The sequence below is a fragment of the Chanodichthys erythropterus genome, chromosome 10 (genome assembly GCF_024489055.1).
Source record: "Chanodichthys erythropterus isolate Z2021 chromosome 10, ASM2448905v1, whole genome shotgun sequence".
Taxonomy (NCBI): Eukaryota; Metazoa; Chordata; class Actinopteri; order Cypriniformes; family Xenocyprididae; genus Chanodichthys; species Chanodichthys erythropterus.
In genome coordinates, this window is record NC_090230.1 from 19,029,603 (window position 1) to 19,051,051 (window position 21,449).

Genomic DNA, 21,449 nt, shown 5'->3' on the forward strand with positions numbered 1-21,449 from the left:
ATAAATGCCAAGTGTTGGGTCGACCAGGGTCACAAAACCCCTATTGTTTAATGCATCATGGTCCGTGTAAAACTGCCCTAATATCTTGCAGAGTGGAAACAAGAGATTTGCACATCATGCACATGGACACTTCCCAGTTTGGATGCAGTTTGTGTTTGTATTTCAGTGAGATATGCCATTTCCAGCTGTGAAAACAAAGAATATTTTGGAATGTAATTGATTCATCAATGTTTGTAAGATACAGATATGATGAAACACTAAATGCATCATAAGCGATTCGTAAATGAGTTATTCTCAGTGGCATTTGACTTAATGACTTAATACAGATATAATTAACAGGATACTAAACCATTTTATTTTACAATGTTACAATGTTTCTCTCTCTCTCTCTCTCTTTTTTTTTAGAGAATCAGCCACTTTGCATTAGAGTTAAACCCAAATAAATGGTTACAGAAAATGTAACAGTTCTACAGAAAATCTAGATTTTATTTAAATTAAAATATCATGCTTTCACTGTGTAGCAATTTTTAAGCAATGTATGTATTTTCTGAGATCACGCCAAATTTGTCACTCAGCTGTTAATGTGCACTGTAAAAAATTACCGTGATTTTAACAGTAAAAGACTGTAAAAATGCAGCTGAAACTGTCAATTGGTTTACAGAAAGTTTCCGTACTATACACGGTGAATAACTGTAATAGATCTATCTAATGGTACATTTAATGTAATTTTACGGTAAAATACCGTTAAATTCACAGTTTTTGGAAGTGAAAAATAACAATTCATTGTAAAATCTACAGTGAAAAAACGTAAATTGACATTCCCACAATTCCCTGTGTCACACTTCACATTTCATATATTTTCGTTGAAATAACTTTCTTCTTAGTTTTTCTCATTTTTTTCTAATCAGTTATGTACATTAGGGTTGTATGTTACATCTAATGTTGTTAAATTAATGTTTATTGCAGTTTTAAAATTTCATGCATGTTACCATGATGGTGTTTAGTGTGTGTGTGAATGAGACTGTGTGCACCTTCTATATGCTAGTGTTGTCCATCTCAGCTTGTGGAAAATCTGCTTGTGATGAACTTTGATTCATCATGTGACTCTCATCACCACTGTGTTTGGTGACTTTCAGTGTATTATAAAGGTACAAAACCGATATTAGTACTTCATTAGATTGGTAAATTAACATTATATCAGTTAATGAAATACGTTATTTTACCGTAAATTCAACAGATTTTTTTTTATGTTGCTACGGTATTTTTTTTACGGTAAAGTTCTGGCAACCACAGCTGCCGGTTTTTTACAGTAAATATTACTGGGATTTTTTTTTACAGTGTGTGGTCATTGTATTTACCATTGTTCTGCATATTTACACATGCAAAATCCAGTCATTTCAATATGAATTGATGTCATCGGGAACTCTGTGTGAGGGCGAAAGATTTCCACGCACAGATTTCGTAACAAGTTCAAGTTGTTCACAAAAATATGAATATATAAATAATGAATGACACGCTGTTTCACCACATAGTTCAAACTGAATTTCTCTTACATTATCAGTATTTTAATATTTAATATGTTAAATCTGATTGTGGGGAAAAAAATCATGAAAATTTCATGCAGTTCACAGAGAACGACCCACAAGAATCGCTTGGTATTTGTGTGGCAGCCTTTGGCGTATGGTGAGAAAGATCTGTGTTTTTATAACTGGCATTTGTCATAAATCAGCATTGAAGCCTTTCATTGACCCATGTCTGAGTCCAATATAACTGAGATTTACCCACCAGGCTGTCCAGCAAACATTCTCAGCAAGGGCGGTGAGGTGTCGGTGATCCCATGAATTCACGGTTATGCATCAAATCTATTGACTCTGGCACAACTTGAAGAGGAACACGTTTATACAAATAATTTAACCCAGCATCCATTTACAACCCTTGTTCAGGCTGAAGACCAAACAAGATGGTAATTTATTCCACATGTTGGTGTCAAGCTTGAAATACAGTGCTATATGATTGAGCCTTTCAACATATAGCCTGCATGTATTAAAACTTAAAATATCCTACAAATATTAGGCAATTTCCACCAGAACAACTGGTAGATGCCTTACAAAGATGAATGTTATTGAATAAGGAGCCAATGGATCTACAGCTCAGAGGTCAATGATTCATGACTCATTGCAAAACTTCCCAGAGTCGTTTATGTGTTGTAATTTGAAATGTGAATCACTCTATTGTTGATATTTACGTGCAGGATAGCATATTGCGCTAATGCGAGTACTTTATGATCTAAAGCAGCTATCTATACGGTAAGACAAATGTTTATTTACTAGCTTGACTAATATAATGCAGATATTGTTTAATGTGTAAAACCCTGTACTTATGTGAGCGATAATTTCGACAATTCTCTACCAGGAAACCGGACGCCATAAATCAACTACTGAAACCGCACGATGTTCTCATTTTCTAAACTTTTAGGCTACTGTTACTTGCCAATTTTACAGTATTTTAAGCTTAGAAAATGTAGTAACTAATTCCATATCTTGGTATCAAGTAAATACAGTGTTATATGACTGAGCCTTTCAACATATGTCTATTTGTGTCTATACCGTGTTATGTGTCTAATATAGGTCTACTGTATTATATTAGCCTGGCGTTGATATTAAAAAATAGTTTGCTCGTCAGAAACGGCATTATTTGAGCGTCAACACTGACATCTAGTGGTTGATATGAGCACTGCATAAACAGTAGGTCCTACTTATACACCATGTGCACATATGTATCGTGGTGTACAAAATACAAATCTGGTATGATTATCTCTGTTCAAAACTAATATTACCAGAGAACATATAAAGCTATAGCCTATTTATTATTATAGGCACGAAACATTACTAGTCATGTGAAGACACTGAAAATTTACAATGCATGATTTAATGGGCCGTGCAGACCTTGCTAATTATCTGGCCAAATTTTGGATGTTTGTGTATATTTGTCTGAGGAATGTCCTGGCGGGACCGGAATTTGTTTATCTTATAAATAGAAAGGTCAGGGATTGTCTAATAATAAATCGTAATTATTCCTCAAAAGAACTTTGAAGGCAAATTGAGAATATGGGGTAGGCCTACATTGTAAACAATGTGGGAAACGTGTGAGCATCATGGGATTATTTCCCGGCATTCTCATGTCGAGTGCCAGAGTTAGAATAATTGAGGAATTTTGTTTTTAAAGTCCCAGATGAAATGAAGCATGAACGCTAATGAATGCAGGCTTTGTGTTTATCTGTTCAGACTGCAACTGCAAAAGGAGATGCTGCATGCAAACGTTATGAAAAATTTCCCTTTAATTTTATGCAAACACGAGTTTCCAAATGAATTTTGTCCTGTGAATTCTTTGGATTGTGCACAAAACCTTTCAATTGTTTTTGCTTTGGGTTTCTGGGATGTGGCCTGGATCTTTAAGGACCCCAAACTGCCAAAGTAGAATGAATTTAGGGGGCCTCTGGGGTGATGAGGTACTGCCATTTCCATGGAAACAAATCCACAAAAGTCACATGGCTTCATACTAATGAATATTCTGACCACCTCTTTCCAGACCGAGCAGTTTGTTGGTCACTTTTGGCTTATGCCATCTGCAACATGAGCCTAATGGGGATCGCTCTGTCTCTTAATGGGACGGCCTCATTGGAACCAAACAGCACAGAAACACAAGCTGCTCTCTATGGTGAGAAAACTGTGTTTTAACTCATTTTGAACAGTACTGTTATATCAAAGATGTGTTTGAGCTATCGGTCTCAAAATATGTGCTAAATGTTGCTTAAAAGTCTAAATGATTTTTTTTTTCTCACACAGAAGTCAAGGTGTTTAACATCACGCTTTTTTCAATAGCTCTGTGCGTCCTGACAATGACAGGAATCATCACCTGTATCTCATATCAAAGACACCGAAGGTGAGTAAACAGACATGTCCAGTGGGCCAAAAAAATATTTGGACACTTAAGAATTAATGTCTGATTGTATTAAATAAAATCTCAGAGAATCTGGGACAATTGGCAATGAAATTTTACATTTTGCTGTTTTTTTTAGAATTTTTTTCTTCATCGGAATGGTAAAAAACTTGGTAAAGGTTTTGGCACTTGTTATGTGAACATAAAAACACACACAAAATCATAGATGACTTGAAAAGGTTAAATGGTCCTGAAAAAAAAAAAATCACACTTGTACTCCTCAGTTAAAAATGATGGCATTGGAAATGAATAGTGGAAGCTTTTGGTACTACAGCCAACCAAAATCTTACTGAAAGCTTTTTTTTGTTGTTTAGATATCAACCTCAAATTTGTAACACAATTTGTTTAGATTTGTGGCCTTGATTTTCTTGCAGTTTTAGAGTAAAACGTGTTTTGGAAAATATATATATCATATGCACAAAAATACTATTTTCAATTTTTATAATTCATAACAATAAACATAATTCTACAACTTCAATCTGTGCTCCAAAGCACTCAAGATTATGACAGTTTAAGTTGGAAATTTCATCTTCAGGTCTATGCTCAAAAAGTGAATAAATGGATTATAACTACTGCCTAAATATAATTTTGTACCATAAAATCCCCTAAAAATAGAAAATATTAAATAAAAAGAACATTATAAAACTAAAATATAGTACATCCATTTCATTGAAATATATATATATATATATATATATATATATATATATATATATATATATATATATATTTCACAATATTACTGTTTTTACTGTATTTTTAATTAAATAAATGCAATCTTGGTGAGCAGACAAAACTTTTTAAAAATATTAAAAATCTTACCGATCCCAAACTTTTGAAAGGTAGTATATATATATACATACATAAACTATATTTCAATGATTTTGCATCCTCTGAGAAACTTTAGTGTATATGTGTATATTTCAATTTTGAGTTTTTTCTTTTCTTTTTGCATTCTTTCAAAAGTAGTGTTCCCCTGAGAAACTTTGCATTTGCTTCCAAATTTTCCTCCCATATTATTTTCATCACAAAAGTTTTCAAAATCATTGAAATATAATTTATTTGAAAGCCTTTGAGCTTGCAAAAATGTTGCGTTCACTTGCAAAAACACTGAAATATAGTTTTTCCTTCCATCTTATCTTGTTTTTGACAAACATTTTGCGAGCAAATCCAAAGTTTCTTCAGGAAATTTTCAGCATTTCCAAAGCAAGAGAAAGCAATAGTATTCAAATTTTAGTTTTCCTCCCATCTCTATTTTATTTGTCCCATTTATTTGACCTTCTTACCAGATCCTAAATTGTGTCTAATAGCTGTCGTGGTACATATTTTTGTGTCACAGGAAGTGTAAGAGGGCGCGTGTCTATGAGAGTGCCGTGGCCTGTGAGGTTCCCGAAGAGCCAGTGGGTGTTACTCGTGTGAGGAAAGCCCGTAGTTTCCGTAACCCGCTTGCCTTTTTCAGACGACAGGAGGGGCCGAAGGACAACTCGCGGATCCACTACATCTACACCAACCCTCTGCCGGTGGGACACGAGGAGGACAGAGTCCCCCCTCACACAGTGTTTACGCACACTCCACTCACGCTGCAGGACTACGCCAACGACCCCAAGAGCGGGATCACCCTGGTCCCGCCCATTTTTTACATGCAGCTGTAGATCGTCCTGGAAGTTAATATTTAAGGAACACTTTAATGACTGCATGTCATCCAAAACCCATATGACGTTCTTACGTGGAACACAAAACGAGACGGTTATCAGAATGTTCACGCTGCTCTTTTTCTTACAATGAAAGTGAATGGTGACCAAAATCACCATTATAAAGGTTCATGTTTTCTGTGCTATATTCTAGCTTAATTACATCTGTTCCTCACAAAAAGTTAAGAGTATAGATTTAGAAATGATCAGATTAATTATTCCTTTGGAGAAAAAAACTCTTTGGAGTGAACAAAAGAAAAAGGCAGTGCATCTTTTTCCACACATTTTTTAATTAGCGCATAAAACAGCTTAAAGTGTGCTTTACAAAAGAAGCAGAAAGTGAAATATATCCACCAGAAAAGCAGATAGAGACCAAGACTGAGAGAGAACGACAGGAAAAAATTCACTGGCGATCGTTACGACGATGACAAAAAAAAAGTAAACAATTTTTTTAGACAATTGGCTGAGTTTCCCGGACCAGCCAATCCAGAGCCTCCTTCCTGCCTTGCCGCTCCAGCTCTGCCCCAATCGTCTCCCGGCATTTCCTGTGGTAGTCATTCACCCAATCGCGCTGCAGGATGACAAGTTTGTATATTACAGCAGTCCATGCTTTAATGAAAGCCATTTCAGAGAGGTTTAAAGGATTTATGCACTCAAATGTTAAGCATAAAGCCCAATGCATACTTAAGCTTTTATGTATTATTATGCTAGGTATGCATACAGTATGCATGGCATGAATTCCATCATCAGTACGGTAAGGATGTACTGTTTGCACACAGCCTGATCTTTCTAACTGCGCATACTCTGTAAGCTCAACTTTGAATTTTGTTGCGCTAATTGTTTTACAATCCAAATAGAATCAGATGATACTGAACAACAAACGCCCACGTTGATGAGCATTTGTTTGTGTGGATTAAAAGATACTCGCAACTCTAGTTTAAAAGAGTACAATGACCTTTTTATCGCTCATAACGTCTGGAAAGAAACAGTGCAGACAATGGACAAGGATGACATTTTCTACTGTTATCAAACGGACTACACTAAGTGCACGCATAAAAACTGAAGTATACTTTGGGCTTTAGGCATCTCTAATCATTTTTCAGTTGTTATTAGAATTTTTGTAAATAAACACAAGACTTTTTTTTCGTACTTATAGTACAGACTGCCTAATTAATAGCTAAAACACAGCAAACTTAGCATGCTAATTAAAGCACCACCATTACTAATATCAAAACTTTGTGTTTATGCAAGAAAAAAAATCTAGATGAAGTAGTCGGCCATAGATACTAGGGTTGAGTTGCAATCGGTCTGCTCTTACCTCTTTCTGTGTGAGCAGGTCTGTGTTGATCATCTTCAGCTGGATGGGGACCAGGGTGAGGGGTTCAAACGTCAGACTACCTCTGTTCCTGTAGTTATACTGAAAGAAAGCATGTTGAAAGCTAAAATATTGTACTTCAGACCTCTCAAAGATGCATTAAATAATTTTTGGTGTAGTTAGTGTTGTTACGTCTTGGGCTCAATACTGACACCTATTGGTGTGGAGGAAGCATCACGTTAATGCAAATATTTGGACGGACTATCTGTTCCTGTAGTTATACTAAAGAAAGGAAGTTAAAAGCTGAAATATTGTCCTTCAGACCTCTCAAAGATGCATTAAATAATATTTGTTTAGTTAGTGTTGTTACATCATAGGCGCAATACTGACACCTACTGGTGTGGAGGAAGCATCATGTAAACGCAAATATTTGGACAGACTATATTGGTTCCTGTAGTTATACTAAAATAAAGGAAATTAAATCCTGAAATGATGTACTTCTAACCTCAAAGATGCATTAAATAATTTTTTGTTGAGTTAGGGTGGTTACATCTTGGGCGCAATGCTGACACCTACTGGTGTGGAGGAAGCATCATGTAAACGCAAATATTTGGACAGACTATATCGGTTCCTGTAGTTATACTAAAATAAAGGAAATTAAATCCTGAAATGATGTACTTCTAACCTCTCAAAGATGCATTAAATAATTTTTTGTTTAGTTAGTGTTGTTATATCATAGGCGCAATGCTGACACCTACTGGTGTGGAGGAAGCATCACGTAAATGCAAATATTTGGACAGACTATATCGGTTCCTGTAGTTATATAATAAAAGAAAGGAAAATAAATCCTGAAATGTTGTACTTCAGACCTCTCAAGGATGCATTAAATCTTTTTTACCTTGTGCCCCTTTGAAATGTGCTGTATCAGAAAATTCATGTACTTTCTCAGTGTTAATATGAACTGATTATGTAATGGTTAGATGCAATAGTTACTTTGGTTTTTGCGGGAACGACCAGGACAACGTTTTCCAGCCGAATGCCAAAAGATCCATCTTCATAGTACCCGGGCTCTGGAATAACACATGCACAAGACTCAAATATATTGTACCAACTGCACCATAAACTTTAACAAAATTTGAGGCAGAGTTGCAATAATGTTGCCTTATAATAGTATTACAGAAATAGGTTTAAAAAGGAGTATTAAAACACTTTCAGCTCCTTATAAACTGCAATGAATAAATCCAGAATGAAAATAAGTGTGTTTTTGTACCATCGCTGACAATCATTCCGGCCTCCAGAGGTTCGTCTGCAAACGTTTTATAGCTGATGCCACACGGACCCTCGTGCACGTTAAGGAAACATCCGACGCCGTGGCCCGTACCATGAAGATAGTCCAGTCCAGAGTCCCAGAGAGCAGCACGAGCAAACGAGTCCAACAGGTGACCTGTAGAAAAGAGCACAGTCCTCTCTTAACCTTACTCTACACAGCGTTAGAGCACTTCATATTGCTCCCGAACAAACCAAACTCTTCAGGTTTCTGAATTTAAGGACATACCTTTGGTGCCATTGGGGAAAATCGCAGCACTGACTGCGATGTGTCCCTTTAAAACGTATGTAAAGCATTCCTGTGGGCAGAAATATAAGCATTATGGGTAGACTAATAGTTCTTGGACTATAAAGTAAAGAGAAAGATCGATCTTGAAGGAAAATAAAACCTTTTTTTTACCTTCTCATAATCAGAAGGAGTCCCAAAATGCACCGTACGAGTCACATCTGTAGTTCCATCTCTGGATAAAGATAAAAAAGGCCACAATATATGTATATTTGTGTGTTTGTATGTATATATATATTAACAAATTATCTTAATTACACTTAATTAACATATAAATAAATAAATGTGATGTAAAAGCACTAATTGTTCTGCAGCTCTTGTACTTACTTGTACTGAGCGCCGGAGTCAATAAGATAAATTTCATTAAGAGAAAGAGTCCTGTTGGTTTCTGGGAGAGGCCTAAAAGACAGATCAGAAAGTGACAGGTATTTTAAAAACAATTAAGTAACAACATAAAAGAGAGAATGTATGGTTAAATATATCAAAACTGCCCACCTGTAATGTATTATGGCCCCATTTGGTCCGACACTAGAGATGGATGGAAAACTCAGCCCAACAAAGTCTTTCTGTTGACTAGACAGACACAGAAAAAAAGATTTTCAATTGAAAGCAGATTTTCTTGCTGCTTCAGTGTCTGCAGTTCCACAGATCACCAGATGGTGGAGCCACAATCTCATTTAAGAGAAAACCAGCAAGTAATGCAGCTTTTTAAATTCACTGCCAACCATGGCATCAGTACTATCTATGATATCATTTATAAAATTATATAAAAATATAACGAAGTCTTTATGTGTAGAGAAACTGATGGTTTGCTTCTTCTTTCAGGTCAAATGCAGCATGTTCGACTCACCTGCGTAATTCTTCTGCTTTATCTGCTGCTGATATCTCTGTGACCGTACCTTTGGGAATCTATATAAATGACAAATACTTTTATATTTTCATTATGTATTCATCATTCAATCAATAAGGAAATTTTAGTAGGAAAACATGGAAAAGTCTTCCTGAATATATTTCCAACAGACAAAAATAAAAGAAATTATACACAACGATACCTCTTTCTCCAGCCAGGCAAAAAGTTCACACAGTGCCACTGCGTCTTTTATCTGTGATAAAAAAAATATATATTTTGATTAATTAGGCAAAAAATTTAAGATTTCTAGAATATCTCTAGCCATGTGGACTTACATGTGCCATTTTCATGCCCTGGATCTCTGTGGGGTTCTTGACGGCTTTAGCCAGACATAAGGGTGTGTATGGGATTGCAGATCTGTGGGCCTGGACAATTACAACTATAATTTAATCAATAATATTTATTCATATTCAACTTTCACTTTATATAGAAAATATTCATATCAATATTCATATTCACTTTAGATGGAAAATTCAAATATCAAGACTTTGAATAGCAAACTGGTCACATTGCAACCATAAAAATGCATTAAAGGATTAGTTCACTTCCACATAAAATTTTCCTGATAATTTACTCACCCCCATGTCATCCAAGATGTTCATGTCCTTCTTTCGTCAGTCGAAAAGAAAGGTTTTTGTTGAAAACATTCCAGGATTATTCTCCATATAGTGGACTTCAATGGCCTTCAAACGGTTGAAGATCAAAATGACAGTTTCAGTGCAGCTTCAAAGGGCTTTAAACGATACCAGACGAGGATTAAGGGTCTTATCTAGCGAAACGATTGGTCATTAATGTAAATGTATATGCTTTATATAAACAAATGATCGCCTTCCAAGTGCCAAAAACGCACTTTCGTATTCTTCAAAAAGTTTACGCTGTATGTCCTACACCTTCCCTATTCAACTTAGGGAACGAACGCAGAGCCAGTTCCATTTTTTCCATAAGTAGAATAGCGAAGGCGTAGGACATACGGCGTAAGCTTTTTGAAGAATACGAAAGTGCCGTTTTGGTAGAACCACTTGGAAGGCAATCATTTGTTTATATAAAGCATATACATTTGCATTTTTTTCGAAAATGACTGATCGTTTCACTAGATAAGACCCTTATTCCTCGTCTGGTATCGTTTAAAGCCCTTTGAAGCTGCACTGAAACTGTCATTTTGACCTTCAACCATTTGGAGGCCATTGAAGTCCACTATAAGGAGAATAATCCTGGAATGTCTTCATCAAAAACCTTAATTTCTTTTCGACTGAAGAAAGAAAGACATGGACATCTTGGATGACATGGGGGTGAGTAAATTATCAGGAAAATTTTATTTGAAAGTGAACTAATCCTTTAAGCAGTTTTAAAAATATGACATATTTTGTAATATGACACTGGTTTGCCTCCTATCCAAAGGATGGGACATTTCATGTTAATACAGGGAATTTTTCCTCCAAATAGGCCCCTTTAGTATGCGGCGTCCCTCAGGGGACAATTTTGGGACCACTTTTACGCTGATGATTTTCAGTTGCATTTTCATTTACATTTATTGGCAGACGCTTTTCTCCAAAGCGACTTACAAGTGAGGAATACAACAAGCGAGTCACCATGAAGAGGCAAATAGACAAGAAGTGCTCATAATACAAGTTATAGGCAGTGCTCAGATTATCATGAGCTACAATAGAGAGGGATTAGAGGAAGTGAAAGGATAGGAATAAGAAGTTTTTTTTTGTTTGTTTTTTTTAAATATGAGGTTAAGTGCTCACGAAAGAGATGGGTTTTCAGCTGTCTTTTGAATATTGCCAGGGAATCCGCATTCCGGATGAAGGCAGGAAGATCATTCCACCAGCAAGGGACGGTGAATAAGAATGTTCTGGAAAGTGATTTTGTGCCTCTGTGATGGTACCACAAGCCTTCGCTCCTTTAATGAGTGCAGGCTTCTGGTAGGAGTGTAGATTCGTAAGAGTGAGTGGAGGTAGGAGGGTGCTGAGCCTGTGGTAGATCCGTAAGCAAGCGTCAACGCCTTGAATTTGATGTGAGCAGCAAGTGGTAGCCAGTGCAGAGAGATGAAGAGAGGCGTGACGTGGGCTCTTTTGGGCTCGTTGAAGACGAGACGTGCTGCTGCATTCTGAATCATTTGTAGAGGCTTGATTGTGCATGATGGCAGTCCAGCCAGAAGAGCATTGCAGTAATCAAGCCTAGAAATGACCAGAGCCTGGACCAGAAGTTGTGTTGCATGTTCTGTTAGAAAGGGCCTGATTTTCCTGATGTTTTCCAGAGAGTATCAATAAGAAATGTTCTTTAGACAATGTTTGTGAGTGCTATAAATGACATCATGCTTTGGCTACACGAGTCTATACTGTTGACACATCACAACAGGACACAGCGCAACAGCTATAAGCTGTCTACACTGTCTACACTTTTTCAAGTTTGATCTTTTTGACTCACCTTGGGTATGACTTGTGTAAGAGCGCAGCTGGCTTTGTCGCAAATCCACATCTTATCTTTGGGCGCCAGCGCCGCACAAACCGCCTGCAGCTCCGTGAACACAGACTCGTACGGAAAGCACTGGACGCTCAGATCCGGTTGGCTCGGGCTGTCCAGTTCCAAATGCTGCCGGACCGCAGGGTCCAACAAACGCTTGCTGTCCACAAACAATCTAACATAACATATGGACCAGATGACAGCAATGAGAATGGGTCATGTGTGAAATCTGGGAAATTTTCAGCATAAAGTAAAGAATCAGGAATGCAGTTTTACTTTATGTTGCTAAGGCCGATGATCGCGTAGGCGAAGAACACGGGGTTGTACTCAATATCTGACCCGCGCAGGTTAAAAAGCCCTGGAGAGAGAAAGTGAGTCTGAAATCATTCGAATGACCTCACAAGTCATTTTTAGAGGGTTTACTATATTTGTGAAAACCAAATGTGGCCTCCCAATGAACATGTGCCTCACGCAATCATGTCCATAATTATCAAAACAAGCTAATCCGACACAAGAGCTCTTTAACTGGGGTTAATAGGAAAGTGGAGAGGAGAATGACGGCTGGGTCGTGATCCGACACACTAAAAGCACACACAAACCGTGCTGTACGGTGATACGTACACGCAATCTCATCTAGAGCCGTCACCACAAACCAGGAAATCTTCCTTTCTGCCATTTTTCCTCTCAGAGCTGTAATTTTATCTTGCCAGGTGAGACCTACATGGGACAAAATGACAAGAAATTTCCTCTTAATGTTCAGCAGCTCAAACTTGGTTTGACTGACCTTTAAAATCAAAATTATATAGTGTATTTAATCCATTGAGAAGTGCTGACCGGTGTATTTGAGCCCCAGGGCCATGAGTTTGGTGCTGGGTCGAGGCGGCCGATCCTCCCAGATAGCGTCAATGAGATTGTCCTGCACCGCAACCAAAGAGTGACCCGCACTGCTCAAAGCCTTAGACATGTTCTTCCACTGGTCTGAAAAACACAATCACAGACACATGATGCAACTTTACAATTTTTTGGTTTAAAATAAAGATTCTCCCACGAATCTGAACAGATTCTAACAAAATAATAATTTACTGGAGGTTCTGACAAAATGTTAATCGCTGCAGTCTATTTAATACAAACGTTAAATGAATTTGAAAGAACTGATTGAGCGAATGATTCAATGACTCACTCATAAAGACTTCACTTGATTCTTTACTGGATGAATCAGCATTTTTGAGCGAAACTCTTGAATTAATGATTCAATGATAAATACATTTTTTAAAAGTCACTTGTCGCCACCTACTGGTATAAAGATGTAATCGATACTATCTTTATTTGAAGCGTCAAGTTACTTTTTAAAGGTGATTTGCTCCATTTTTGTTCATATCTATATTTATTATTTATATATTCAAAGGTGTTATTGTTGAATTCCTTACCGGCAGCAATGATCCAAGGGTCAACTCCCACTTTGGAGTTTTCTGGGAGAATGCTGATGAGCCAGTCCTCCTGGGACGGTGTTTCCTTCAGTCCTGAGCAGACAAAACATCATAATCATATTCAAATTGCTCTTTTGAACAACGGTGTATAATAGACATAAATCTTAAGACTGATCTACGTGAAGTTATTGGAATGTGGCTCAGTATTAAATTCGGGAAAACATTCTAATGAATGTTTTGTATTGGCTTATGATAGCTTGGCCAACAATAGCAGCAATCTGATAACAAATGTAATGACCTAGCAACCCCATGTCATAAAAGTATGCCAACATCCACTGTACCCATTTTCATCAGAGTCCAGTTACTGTCCATCTGCTGGCTGGCCTGAAGGAAGTACCGCCCATCTGTCCATAAAGCTGCATGCTGTTCTGTGACAATAGCAGTACCTGAAACAAGCAAACACAGCATAATAAAGTCGCTTAACTATATAGCCTACAGACATGTTTTTTTGTTTGTTTATTAAACATGTTTGTTTATTATAAACAAAAGAAAAACCAGAAGAACCACTTGTTATTATGAAAAAGTGAAATAGACAATAATAAATATACAATTTTAATTAAAAAATAATGTTAGATATTTTGTTTGTTTTTGTTGTTATTCTAAGATAAATTAATAATAGTAATAATAATTTTAACAAATTGAAATAATTTAAAATTATTGTAAACAATATTAATTAATAATAATAATTAGATTTACACTTAATAATAATAATATACAATAAAATTATTATTATTATTGTTATTACAATTAAAATGACATTTTAGATGACAGTTATTCTTATTAAATTATTACTTTTAAATTATTGTTGCTGTTAATTTATAATAATAATAATAATAATTATTATTATTATAAATATTATTATTATTATTCATATTATTCATATTCATTTGATTTAAATGTAATATAAATGTAATAAACTTATTCATCTTAAATTAAAATAATTAATTTAAAATAATAATAATTATTATTATTACTCACATTATTATTAAAATTTTAGATGAGTTATTCTTATTCAATTATTACTTTTAATATTGTTGTTGTAAATTAATAATAATAATAATAATAATAAATAATAATGTATAATAAAAACAATACATTTTAGATAATTCTTATTAAATTATTACTTTTAAGTTATTTATAATTATTATTATTATTATCATCATCATTAGTCATAATATATGAGGGATGTTGGCTTATGCTTCATGCCACCCCTGAATGAATCAGTGCCTCACATAAACCACCACAGTCAAAAAATATCTGTCACAGCACTGAGCTGTAAATCATGTATGGTATGACAAGTGGTCTCTCATCGTCATGAGACATGAACCTCATATCCCAGTTTTACTTCCCCATTCTCTGGGTGAATGAGACTGAGGTGGGCTGAACTGAACTTCTTGTAGTTGCAATGTCGATAATTGTCAGTTTTGTGTGTGTGTGTGTGTGTGTTTATCTGGGATTATATTGTCTGATTGTGATAAGTAATCTATATCTTGTAATAAATGTCATTATTCCAATATGTGTGTTCAACTATGATGTTTGCGCAGCTCTATAGCTGATAAATCTCCACTGTGACCCAGTGATACAGGGTATTAAATAATACTATTGTCATATCGTCAATCCTGTAGATCCCAAAATTCAACAAAGTTACAGTAAAATGTGCACACACCTGCAGAGCCGTTGAATCCGCAGATGAATTCACGACGGCAGTCACAGGGTGCGATGTATTCACTCTGCAGGATGGACAGATGTAGCAGGAAAAAGAGAGAGACGAAGGGAAAAAGTGAGTTCAGCTCTGTCAGCAATCAGTCCTAATTACTGCAAATTTAACCTCCCAGCAGAATGAAAGAAAACACTTGGCGGGAGGACACACACACGCACGTAATCAGAGGTGAATTCATAATCACAGAGCCAGACAGGAGGGGGTGAGGGAAGCCCATCACTCGTACAAAAGAAATTAAACAACACGACTGAAACACTACACACTCACACACACATAAGCACACAGTTAAACTGCAGCAGCTGAAGTAAATTATGTAAAAAAAAAAATGTTCAGCAATCACAGGCTTTATGATTAAAAATCACAGAATGTACATTTAGAATTAAGTGGTTGTAGATTTAAATCACAGGTTGAATGTTTATAAGGTGGAATGTAAAAAAAAAGTATGTTTATTAATTACAGTCTACATTTGGAAATCACAGGTTGCATAATTAAATCTCAGGCTGTAAGTTTATTAATCACAGATTGAATTTTGTATAAGGATGAATTTTTATAAATCACAGGCAGGATGTTATAAATCACAGACTACATTTGGAAATCACAGGGTGTATTTTTATATCACAGACTGCATGTTTATAAATCACAGGTTGAATGTTTATAAGGTGGATCTTTTATAAATCACAGGCTGTATTTGTATATTATATTTGTAAATCACAATCAGTTTTTAATCACCGTTTTATATTTATAAATATACAGGCTGTATTTATATATTTATAAATCACAGTTTACATTTATAAATCACAGTCTATATAAATCACAGTCTATAAAATAATAAATCACAGGTTGTATATTTATAAATCAAAGGCTGCATTTATAATTTAGAAATCACAGGTTGTATATTTATAAATCAAAGGCTGCATTTATATATTCATAAATCACAGGTTGTATATTTATAAATCACAGTCTACGTTTATAAATCACAGGCTGTATATTTATAAATCACAGTCTACATTTATAAATCACAGGCTGTATATTTATAAATCACAGTCTACATTTATAAATCACAGGCTGTATATATATAAATCACAGTCTACATTTATAAATCACAGGCTGTATATATATAAATCACAGTCTACATTTATAAATCAAAGGCTGCATTTATATATTTATAAATCACAGGCTGTATATTTATAAATCACAGTCTACATTTATAAATCACAGTCTGTATATTTATAAATCACAGTCTACATTTATAAATCAAAGGCTGCATATATATATTTATAAATCACAGGCTGTATATTTATAAATCACAGTCTACATTTATAAATCACAGGCTGTATATTTATAAATCACAGTCTACATTTATAAATCACAGGCTGTATATTTATATATCACAGTCTGTATATTTATAAATCACAGTCTACATTTATAAATCAAAGGCTGCATTTATACATTTATAAATCACAGGCTGTATATTTATAAATCACAGTCTACATTTATAAATCACAGTCTGTATATAAAATCACAGTCTACATTTATAAATCACAGTCTGTATATTTATAAATCACAGTCTGTATATTTATAAATCACAGTCTACATTTATAAATCAAAGGCTGCATTTATATATTTATAGATCACAGGCTGTATATTTATAAATCACAGTCTACATTTATAAATGACAGTCTACATTTATAAATCAAAGGCTGCATTTATATATTTATAGATCACAGTCTGTATATTTATAAATCACAGTCTACATTTATAAATCACAGGCTGTATATTTATAAATCACAGTCTACATTTATAAATCACAGGCTGTATATTTATATATCACAGTCTGTATATTTATAAATCACAGTCTACATTTATAAATCAAAGGCTGCATTTATATATTTATAAATCACAGGCTGTATATTTATAAATCACAGTCTACATTTATAAATCACAGTCTGTATATAAAATCACAGTCTACATTTATAAATCACAGTCTGTATATTTATAAATCACAGTCTGTATATTTATAAATCACAGTCTGTATATTTATAAATCACAGTCTGTATATTTATAAATCACAGTCTACATTTATAAATCACAGGCTGTATATTTATATATCACAGTCTGTATATTTATAAATCACAGTCTGTATATTTATAAATCACAGTCTACATTTATAAATCACAGGCTGTATATTTATAAATCACAGGCTGTATATTTATAAATCACAGTCTACATATTTATAAATCACAGGCTGTATATTTATAAATCACAGTCTGTATATTTATAAATCACAGTCTACATTTATAAATCACAGGCTGTATATTTATAAATCACAGTCTGTATATTTATATATCACAGTCTGTATATTTATAAATCACAGTCTACATTTATAAATCAAAGGCTGCATTTATATATTTATAAATCACAGGCTGTATATTTATAAATCACAGTCTACATATTTATAAATCACAGGCTGTATATTTATAAATCACAGTCTACATATTTATAAATCACAGGCTGTATATTTATAAATCAGAGTCTACATTTATAAATCAAAGGCTGCATTTATATATTTATAAATCACAGTCTACATTTATAAATCAAAGGCTGCATTTATATAATTATAAATCACAGGCTGTATATTTATAAATCACAGTACATATTTATAAATCACAGGCTGTATATTTATAAATCAGAGTCTACATTTATAAATCAAAGGCTGCATTTATATATTTATAAATCACAGTCTACATTTATAAATCAAAGGCTGCATTTATATATTTATAAATCACAGGCTGTATATTTATAAATCACAGTCTACATTTATAAATCACAGGCTGTATATTTATAGATCAGAGTCTACATTTATAAATCAAAGGCTGCATTTATATATTTATAAATCACAGGCTGTATATTTATAAATCACAGTCTACATTTATAAATCACAGTCTACATTTATAAATCACAGACTGCATTTATGTATTTATAAATCACAGTCTACATATTTATAAATCACAGGCTGTATATTTATAAATCACAGTCTGTATATTTATAAATCACAGTCTACATTTATAAATCACAGGCTGTATATATCACAGAATGTATGATTTTAAGGCTGAATTTTAATAAATCACAGCAGCAGGTTTATAATGTGGAGTGTTTATAAATCACAGACTTTATGTTTATAAATTGTGTTTCACATTTGTGGAGCACAGCTCAGGTTCACCTGATGAGCATCTCCTGATGGGATGATGTAAGCTTGGATGGGCTCTGTGATGCACTTGCTGTTCCTCATGGCCTGCCGGAGCTGCCTGAGCAACTCCACTGTGATCTTTGGGGACATAGCGTCTGTTAAGAGAGAGAAAAAAAGTCAGTGGCAAAAGTTACACAAGCAAATAATTTATGACATCTAGTCATCACTGATGACCAAAGAGTGAAAAAAACAATCAGTAATTCTCTAATGTGATATTTTAGTCGATATCTAATTCTAATACACGCGACCTTTCATTTTCAGGCCTAGGCTAATTAAATATAATCTCAGTCAAATGATCCCTGTGTGAAAGAAATCAAAATTTTTATGTGAACCAAACAATTAATTTTGCAAATTCGTTCACAGCATTGTGAAAAATGCAACTTTGATATAAGATTATATTAAATTAAAACCACTGCTAGACTACTTCAGTGACATCAGATCAATTTCCAAGTCTATCAACATTAAATCACAATCAACTAATTATTTTATTGTCGGCGAAACAGACATCTACAAGTTTAAGTGTAAAAAAAAAAAAAAGCTTTTGTGAACAGAAAGAATTACCTGTAGCCATTTTCCCTCTGTGAACTTGAGATCTTACTGTTAACGTGGAGCTCAAAGTTGGAAAGATATGAGATTGTTAACCTTTACCTCGCACAGACTGTCTCTCAGGTGGCATAATGCGACCATCCCATAGTTAAAGATTTACTGTCTGTCTTCTTGTTCTGTGATCATGCAACCATTTACCAAATGTGAAACTGAAGAGCTTTATTGGTTCATTTTGCAAAAGACTAACTCTCTTTCAAAGAAAAAAGTTTCTGTCATTGTTATCAATCAATGAAGGAATCAAACAAGTGAGTAAATAAATATTCTGATTTTCTATGAGAGAATGTATTATAATTTATTATGATTTTACAGTATTATTAAAAATACTATGCTATTTTGGTAAAAAGTATGGTTATTTTAATGCTTTTTTGTAGGGCTCCTGAAGTCACAGATATTATAAATATTAGATTATTATTTATTTTTGTGGATACATATTTTAGCCAGGACAAAAATTAAATTGTGTTCTGTGCTTATTCATTCACAAATAATATGCGCTTTTGTCTAAAAGCTAGAGCAGGTAGCTGTTACACCATCCAATCACTTCAATGGAATTATCATATCGACAGCTGATTGGACAGACGAGCTCCACAGTTCGACAATATAAACAATCTACACTCGAACAATCAATTAGCGAGCATTCATTTGTGCACGAGGAATTAACAACGCATCAGTAAACTTAAATTAAACCGAAACAATACTTAGTTAGGATCGATTTGTATTATGTTTATTCGAGGTAGGTGTGGCAGTCCCCCGTATTATTCATCCAAACACAACGCTTTCGATTACAGAAATGGTAATAATCTGCAAACATATTTAGTTTTATTAATTTTGCACGCATGTTTATACATTTTTTTCTTTCTTATCAAAGGAGAGATTTGTGTGATGCGCGCCGACGCTTCCTCGATTATGAAAACACACGCATGTTATGCAAGCGACAACAACAACACTCGTCTTGGTCTCGCGCTTGCACAATCCGCTGCCGTTTTCCGAGCACATGTAGTGAATGACTGACATCAAACAATTCACCAGTTACCTTGGAGAAGCGAGTCCTGAAATGTAAACTATTGGTAAAAACTCTGCTGTTCCTTGTGTTAGTGTGCAAAGGAAGCTGCCATTACAGTGATGACGTATGCGGGCACGTGACAGGCTGCCTCTTCCAGTCACATGGCGCACATGAGACTCTCCCACTTCTAGTCAATGAGCTTAACTGTTTATTGTTCACATATCACAGCTTTAGGTGTAGAATTTAAACTTAACCAGTTTGCTGATGACACTGCAGTTTTTTTTTTGAAAAACAAATTTGAAGTACCATAAAATAATTAGATATTTTGAGGCTTTCACTGCTGTTTCAGGCCTTAAAATAATTTTTTCTGTGTTGTTTTCTCCTTAAAGACTGCTACTCTACAGAAATATAGAATATTTCAATGAAACATGAATTAACATATCGAACATAACTTGAGGTCTTTATAGTATTACATATAGCTATATATTATATCTTTATAGTAGCCTACACTTAATGACACTTTCAAAATTAAATGTTCGATAGAGTTTACGAAGAACAGAGAAAGTCCTTGGAACGTATTGCCAATAATTAGGCAATACGTTCCAAGGACTTTCTCTGTTCTTCGTAAACTCTATCGAACATTTAATTTTGAAAGTGTCATTAAGTGTAGGCTACTATAAAGATATAATATATATATATATATATATATATATATATATATATATATATATATATATATATATATATATATATATATATAATTTATATATAATACTATAAAGACCTCAAGTTATGTTAGATATGTTAATTGATGCTCTTGGAGGCATAGACTTTTTGTTGAAATATAATTTTTCAGGAATTTTCAACAAAAATCCAGTTTTCACTGACAAGCCTTATAACATGGAAATTGGTATAAGCACAATTATTTCATAAGGAATAACAGACATACTATTCAAAAACAAATCATTATTTTATCATACTTGGTTCAGTGAAAGCATTATTTTAGTAAGACAGTTGGTTAATTCCCATGGGTATTTGTTGTAATTCTGAATTTCTTCAAAAATTCAATTTCCAGTTAAAGGTGCAATATGTAGGATTTTCTGTCCGCTAGAGGCCTATTCAAAACAAAGGCGTAGCTTGATGACGCCAAGTTTAAGCGCGGAATCTTGGGACATGTGGTCTTCACCTCACAGCCGGTGGAAAATGGATGGAATCATGTTCATGGATGCGATTATTAACGTTACTGTAGTATGAAGCAGAGCAGGACCGAGTGTTGTGGGAGCTGAACGTGGCCGCTGGAGCGATTGCACAACACACGCCTCACGAGCAGCGGGACTTTTATTATGACACAGTCACCGGTGCCGCTTCCGCTTTTCTGGTCATGAGTATGAGGTAA

The 21,449-nt window shown here is 34.5% G+C and overlaps 2 protein-coding genes across 7 annotated transcripts; one reads left to right on the top strand and one right to left on the bottom strand.

The window, feature by feature from the left end:
• Window positions 1-2,192: 2,192 nt before the first annotated feature.
• Window positions 2,193-5,651, top strand: si:dkey-246e1.3 (uncharacterized). 3 transcript variants are annotated; one of them, XM_067396382.1, is made up of 5 exons: window positions 2,233-2,306; window positions 3,457-3,508; window positions 3,589-3,717; window positions 3,846-3,942; window positions 5,339-5,651. In XM_067396382.1, exons 3-5 carry the CDS (start codon window positions 3,633-3,635, stop codon window positions 5,649-5,651), a joined length of 495 nt encoding a protein of 164 aa, XP_067252483.1. In that variant the 5' UTR covers window positions 2,233-2,306; window positions 3,457-3,508; window positions 3,589-3,632. The 3 variants fall into 3 exon arrangements, with proteins under 3 accessions (XP_067252482.1, XP_067252485.1, XP_067252483.1); XM_067396381.1 differs by lacking the exon at window positions 3,457-3,508 and having other exon boundaries at window positions 2,193-2,306; XM_067396384.1 differs by lacking the exon at window positions 3,457-3,508 and having other exon boundaries at window positions 2,193-2,306; window positions 3,882-3,942.
• Window positions 5,652-6,126: 475 nt separating this feature from the next.
• xpnpep1 (X-prolyl aminopeptidase (aminopeptidase P) 1, soluble) lies at window positions 6,127-20,198 on the bottom strand. 4 transcript variants are annotated; one of them, XM_067396379.1, is made up of 20 exons: window positions 20,084-20,198; window positions 18,421-18,542; window positions 15,147-15,210; window positions 13,762-13,866; window positions 13,421-13,513; window positions 12,828-12,971; window positions 12,615-12,710; window positions 12,270-12,351; window positions 11,958-12,168; window positions 9,803-9,892; window positions 9,670-9,720; window positions 9,468-9,526; window positions 9,113-9,190; window positions 8,945-9,016; window positions 8,732-8,792; window positions 8,561-8,630; window positions 8,276-8,449; window positions 7,999-8,075; window positions 7,009-7,107; window positions 6,127-6,261 (listed from the first exon to the last, which is right to left on the bottom strand). In XM_067396379.1, the coding sequence occupies exons 2-20, from the start codon at window positions 18,535-18,537 to the stop codon at window positions 6,142-6,144; spliced, it is 1,863 nt and encodes a 620-aa protein (XP_067252480.1). In that variant the 5' UTR covers window positions 18,538-18,542; window positions 20,084-20,198; the 3' UTR covers window positions 6,127-6,141. The 4 variants fall into 4 exon arrangements, 3 of the variants coding, with proteins under 3 accessions (XP_067252480.1, XP_067252479.1, XP_067252481.1); XM_067396378.1 differs by lacking the exon at window positions 20,084-20,198 and adding an exon at window positions 19,009-19,125; XR_010896089.1 differs by lacking the exon at window positions 20,084-20,198 and adding an exon at window positions 19,009-19,127 and having other exon boundaries at window positions 6,228-6,261; window positions 7,009-7,829.
• Window positions 20,199-21,449: the final 1,251 nt, after the last annotated feature.

What these genes read in the sequence shown, in the direction of transcription:
- si:dkey-246e1.3 (XM_067396381.1), top strand. Translation starts at nt 3,633, where the DNA reads ATGAGCCTAATGGGGATCGCTCTGTCTCTTAATGGGACGGCCTCATTG. An exon ending in AACACAAGCTGCTCTCTATG is followed by an intron (nt 3,718 to 3,845) that starts GTGAGAAAACTG and finishes TTTCTCACACAG; the next exon opens with AAGTCAAGGTGTTTAACATC. An exon ending in TCATATCAAAGACACCGAAG is followed by an intron (nt 3,943 to 5,338) that starts GTGAGTAAACAG and finishes TTTGTGTCACAG; the next exon opens with GAAGTGTAAGAGGGCGCGTG.
- xpnpep1 (XM_067396378.1), bottom strand. An exon ending in CCCTTGGATCATTGCTGCCG is followed by an intron (nt 12,972 to 13,420) that starts GTAAGGAATTCA and finishes TGTGTTTTTCAG; the next exon opens with ACCAGTGGAAGAACATGTCT. An exon ending in GACTCCGGCGCTCAGTACAA is followed by an intron (nt 8,793 to 8,944) that starts GTAAGTACAAGA and finishes ATCTTTATCCAG; the next exon opens with AGATGGAACTACAGATGTGA.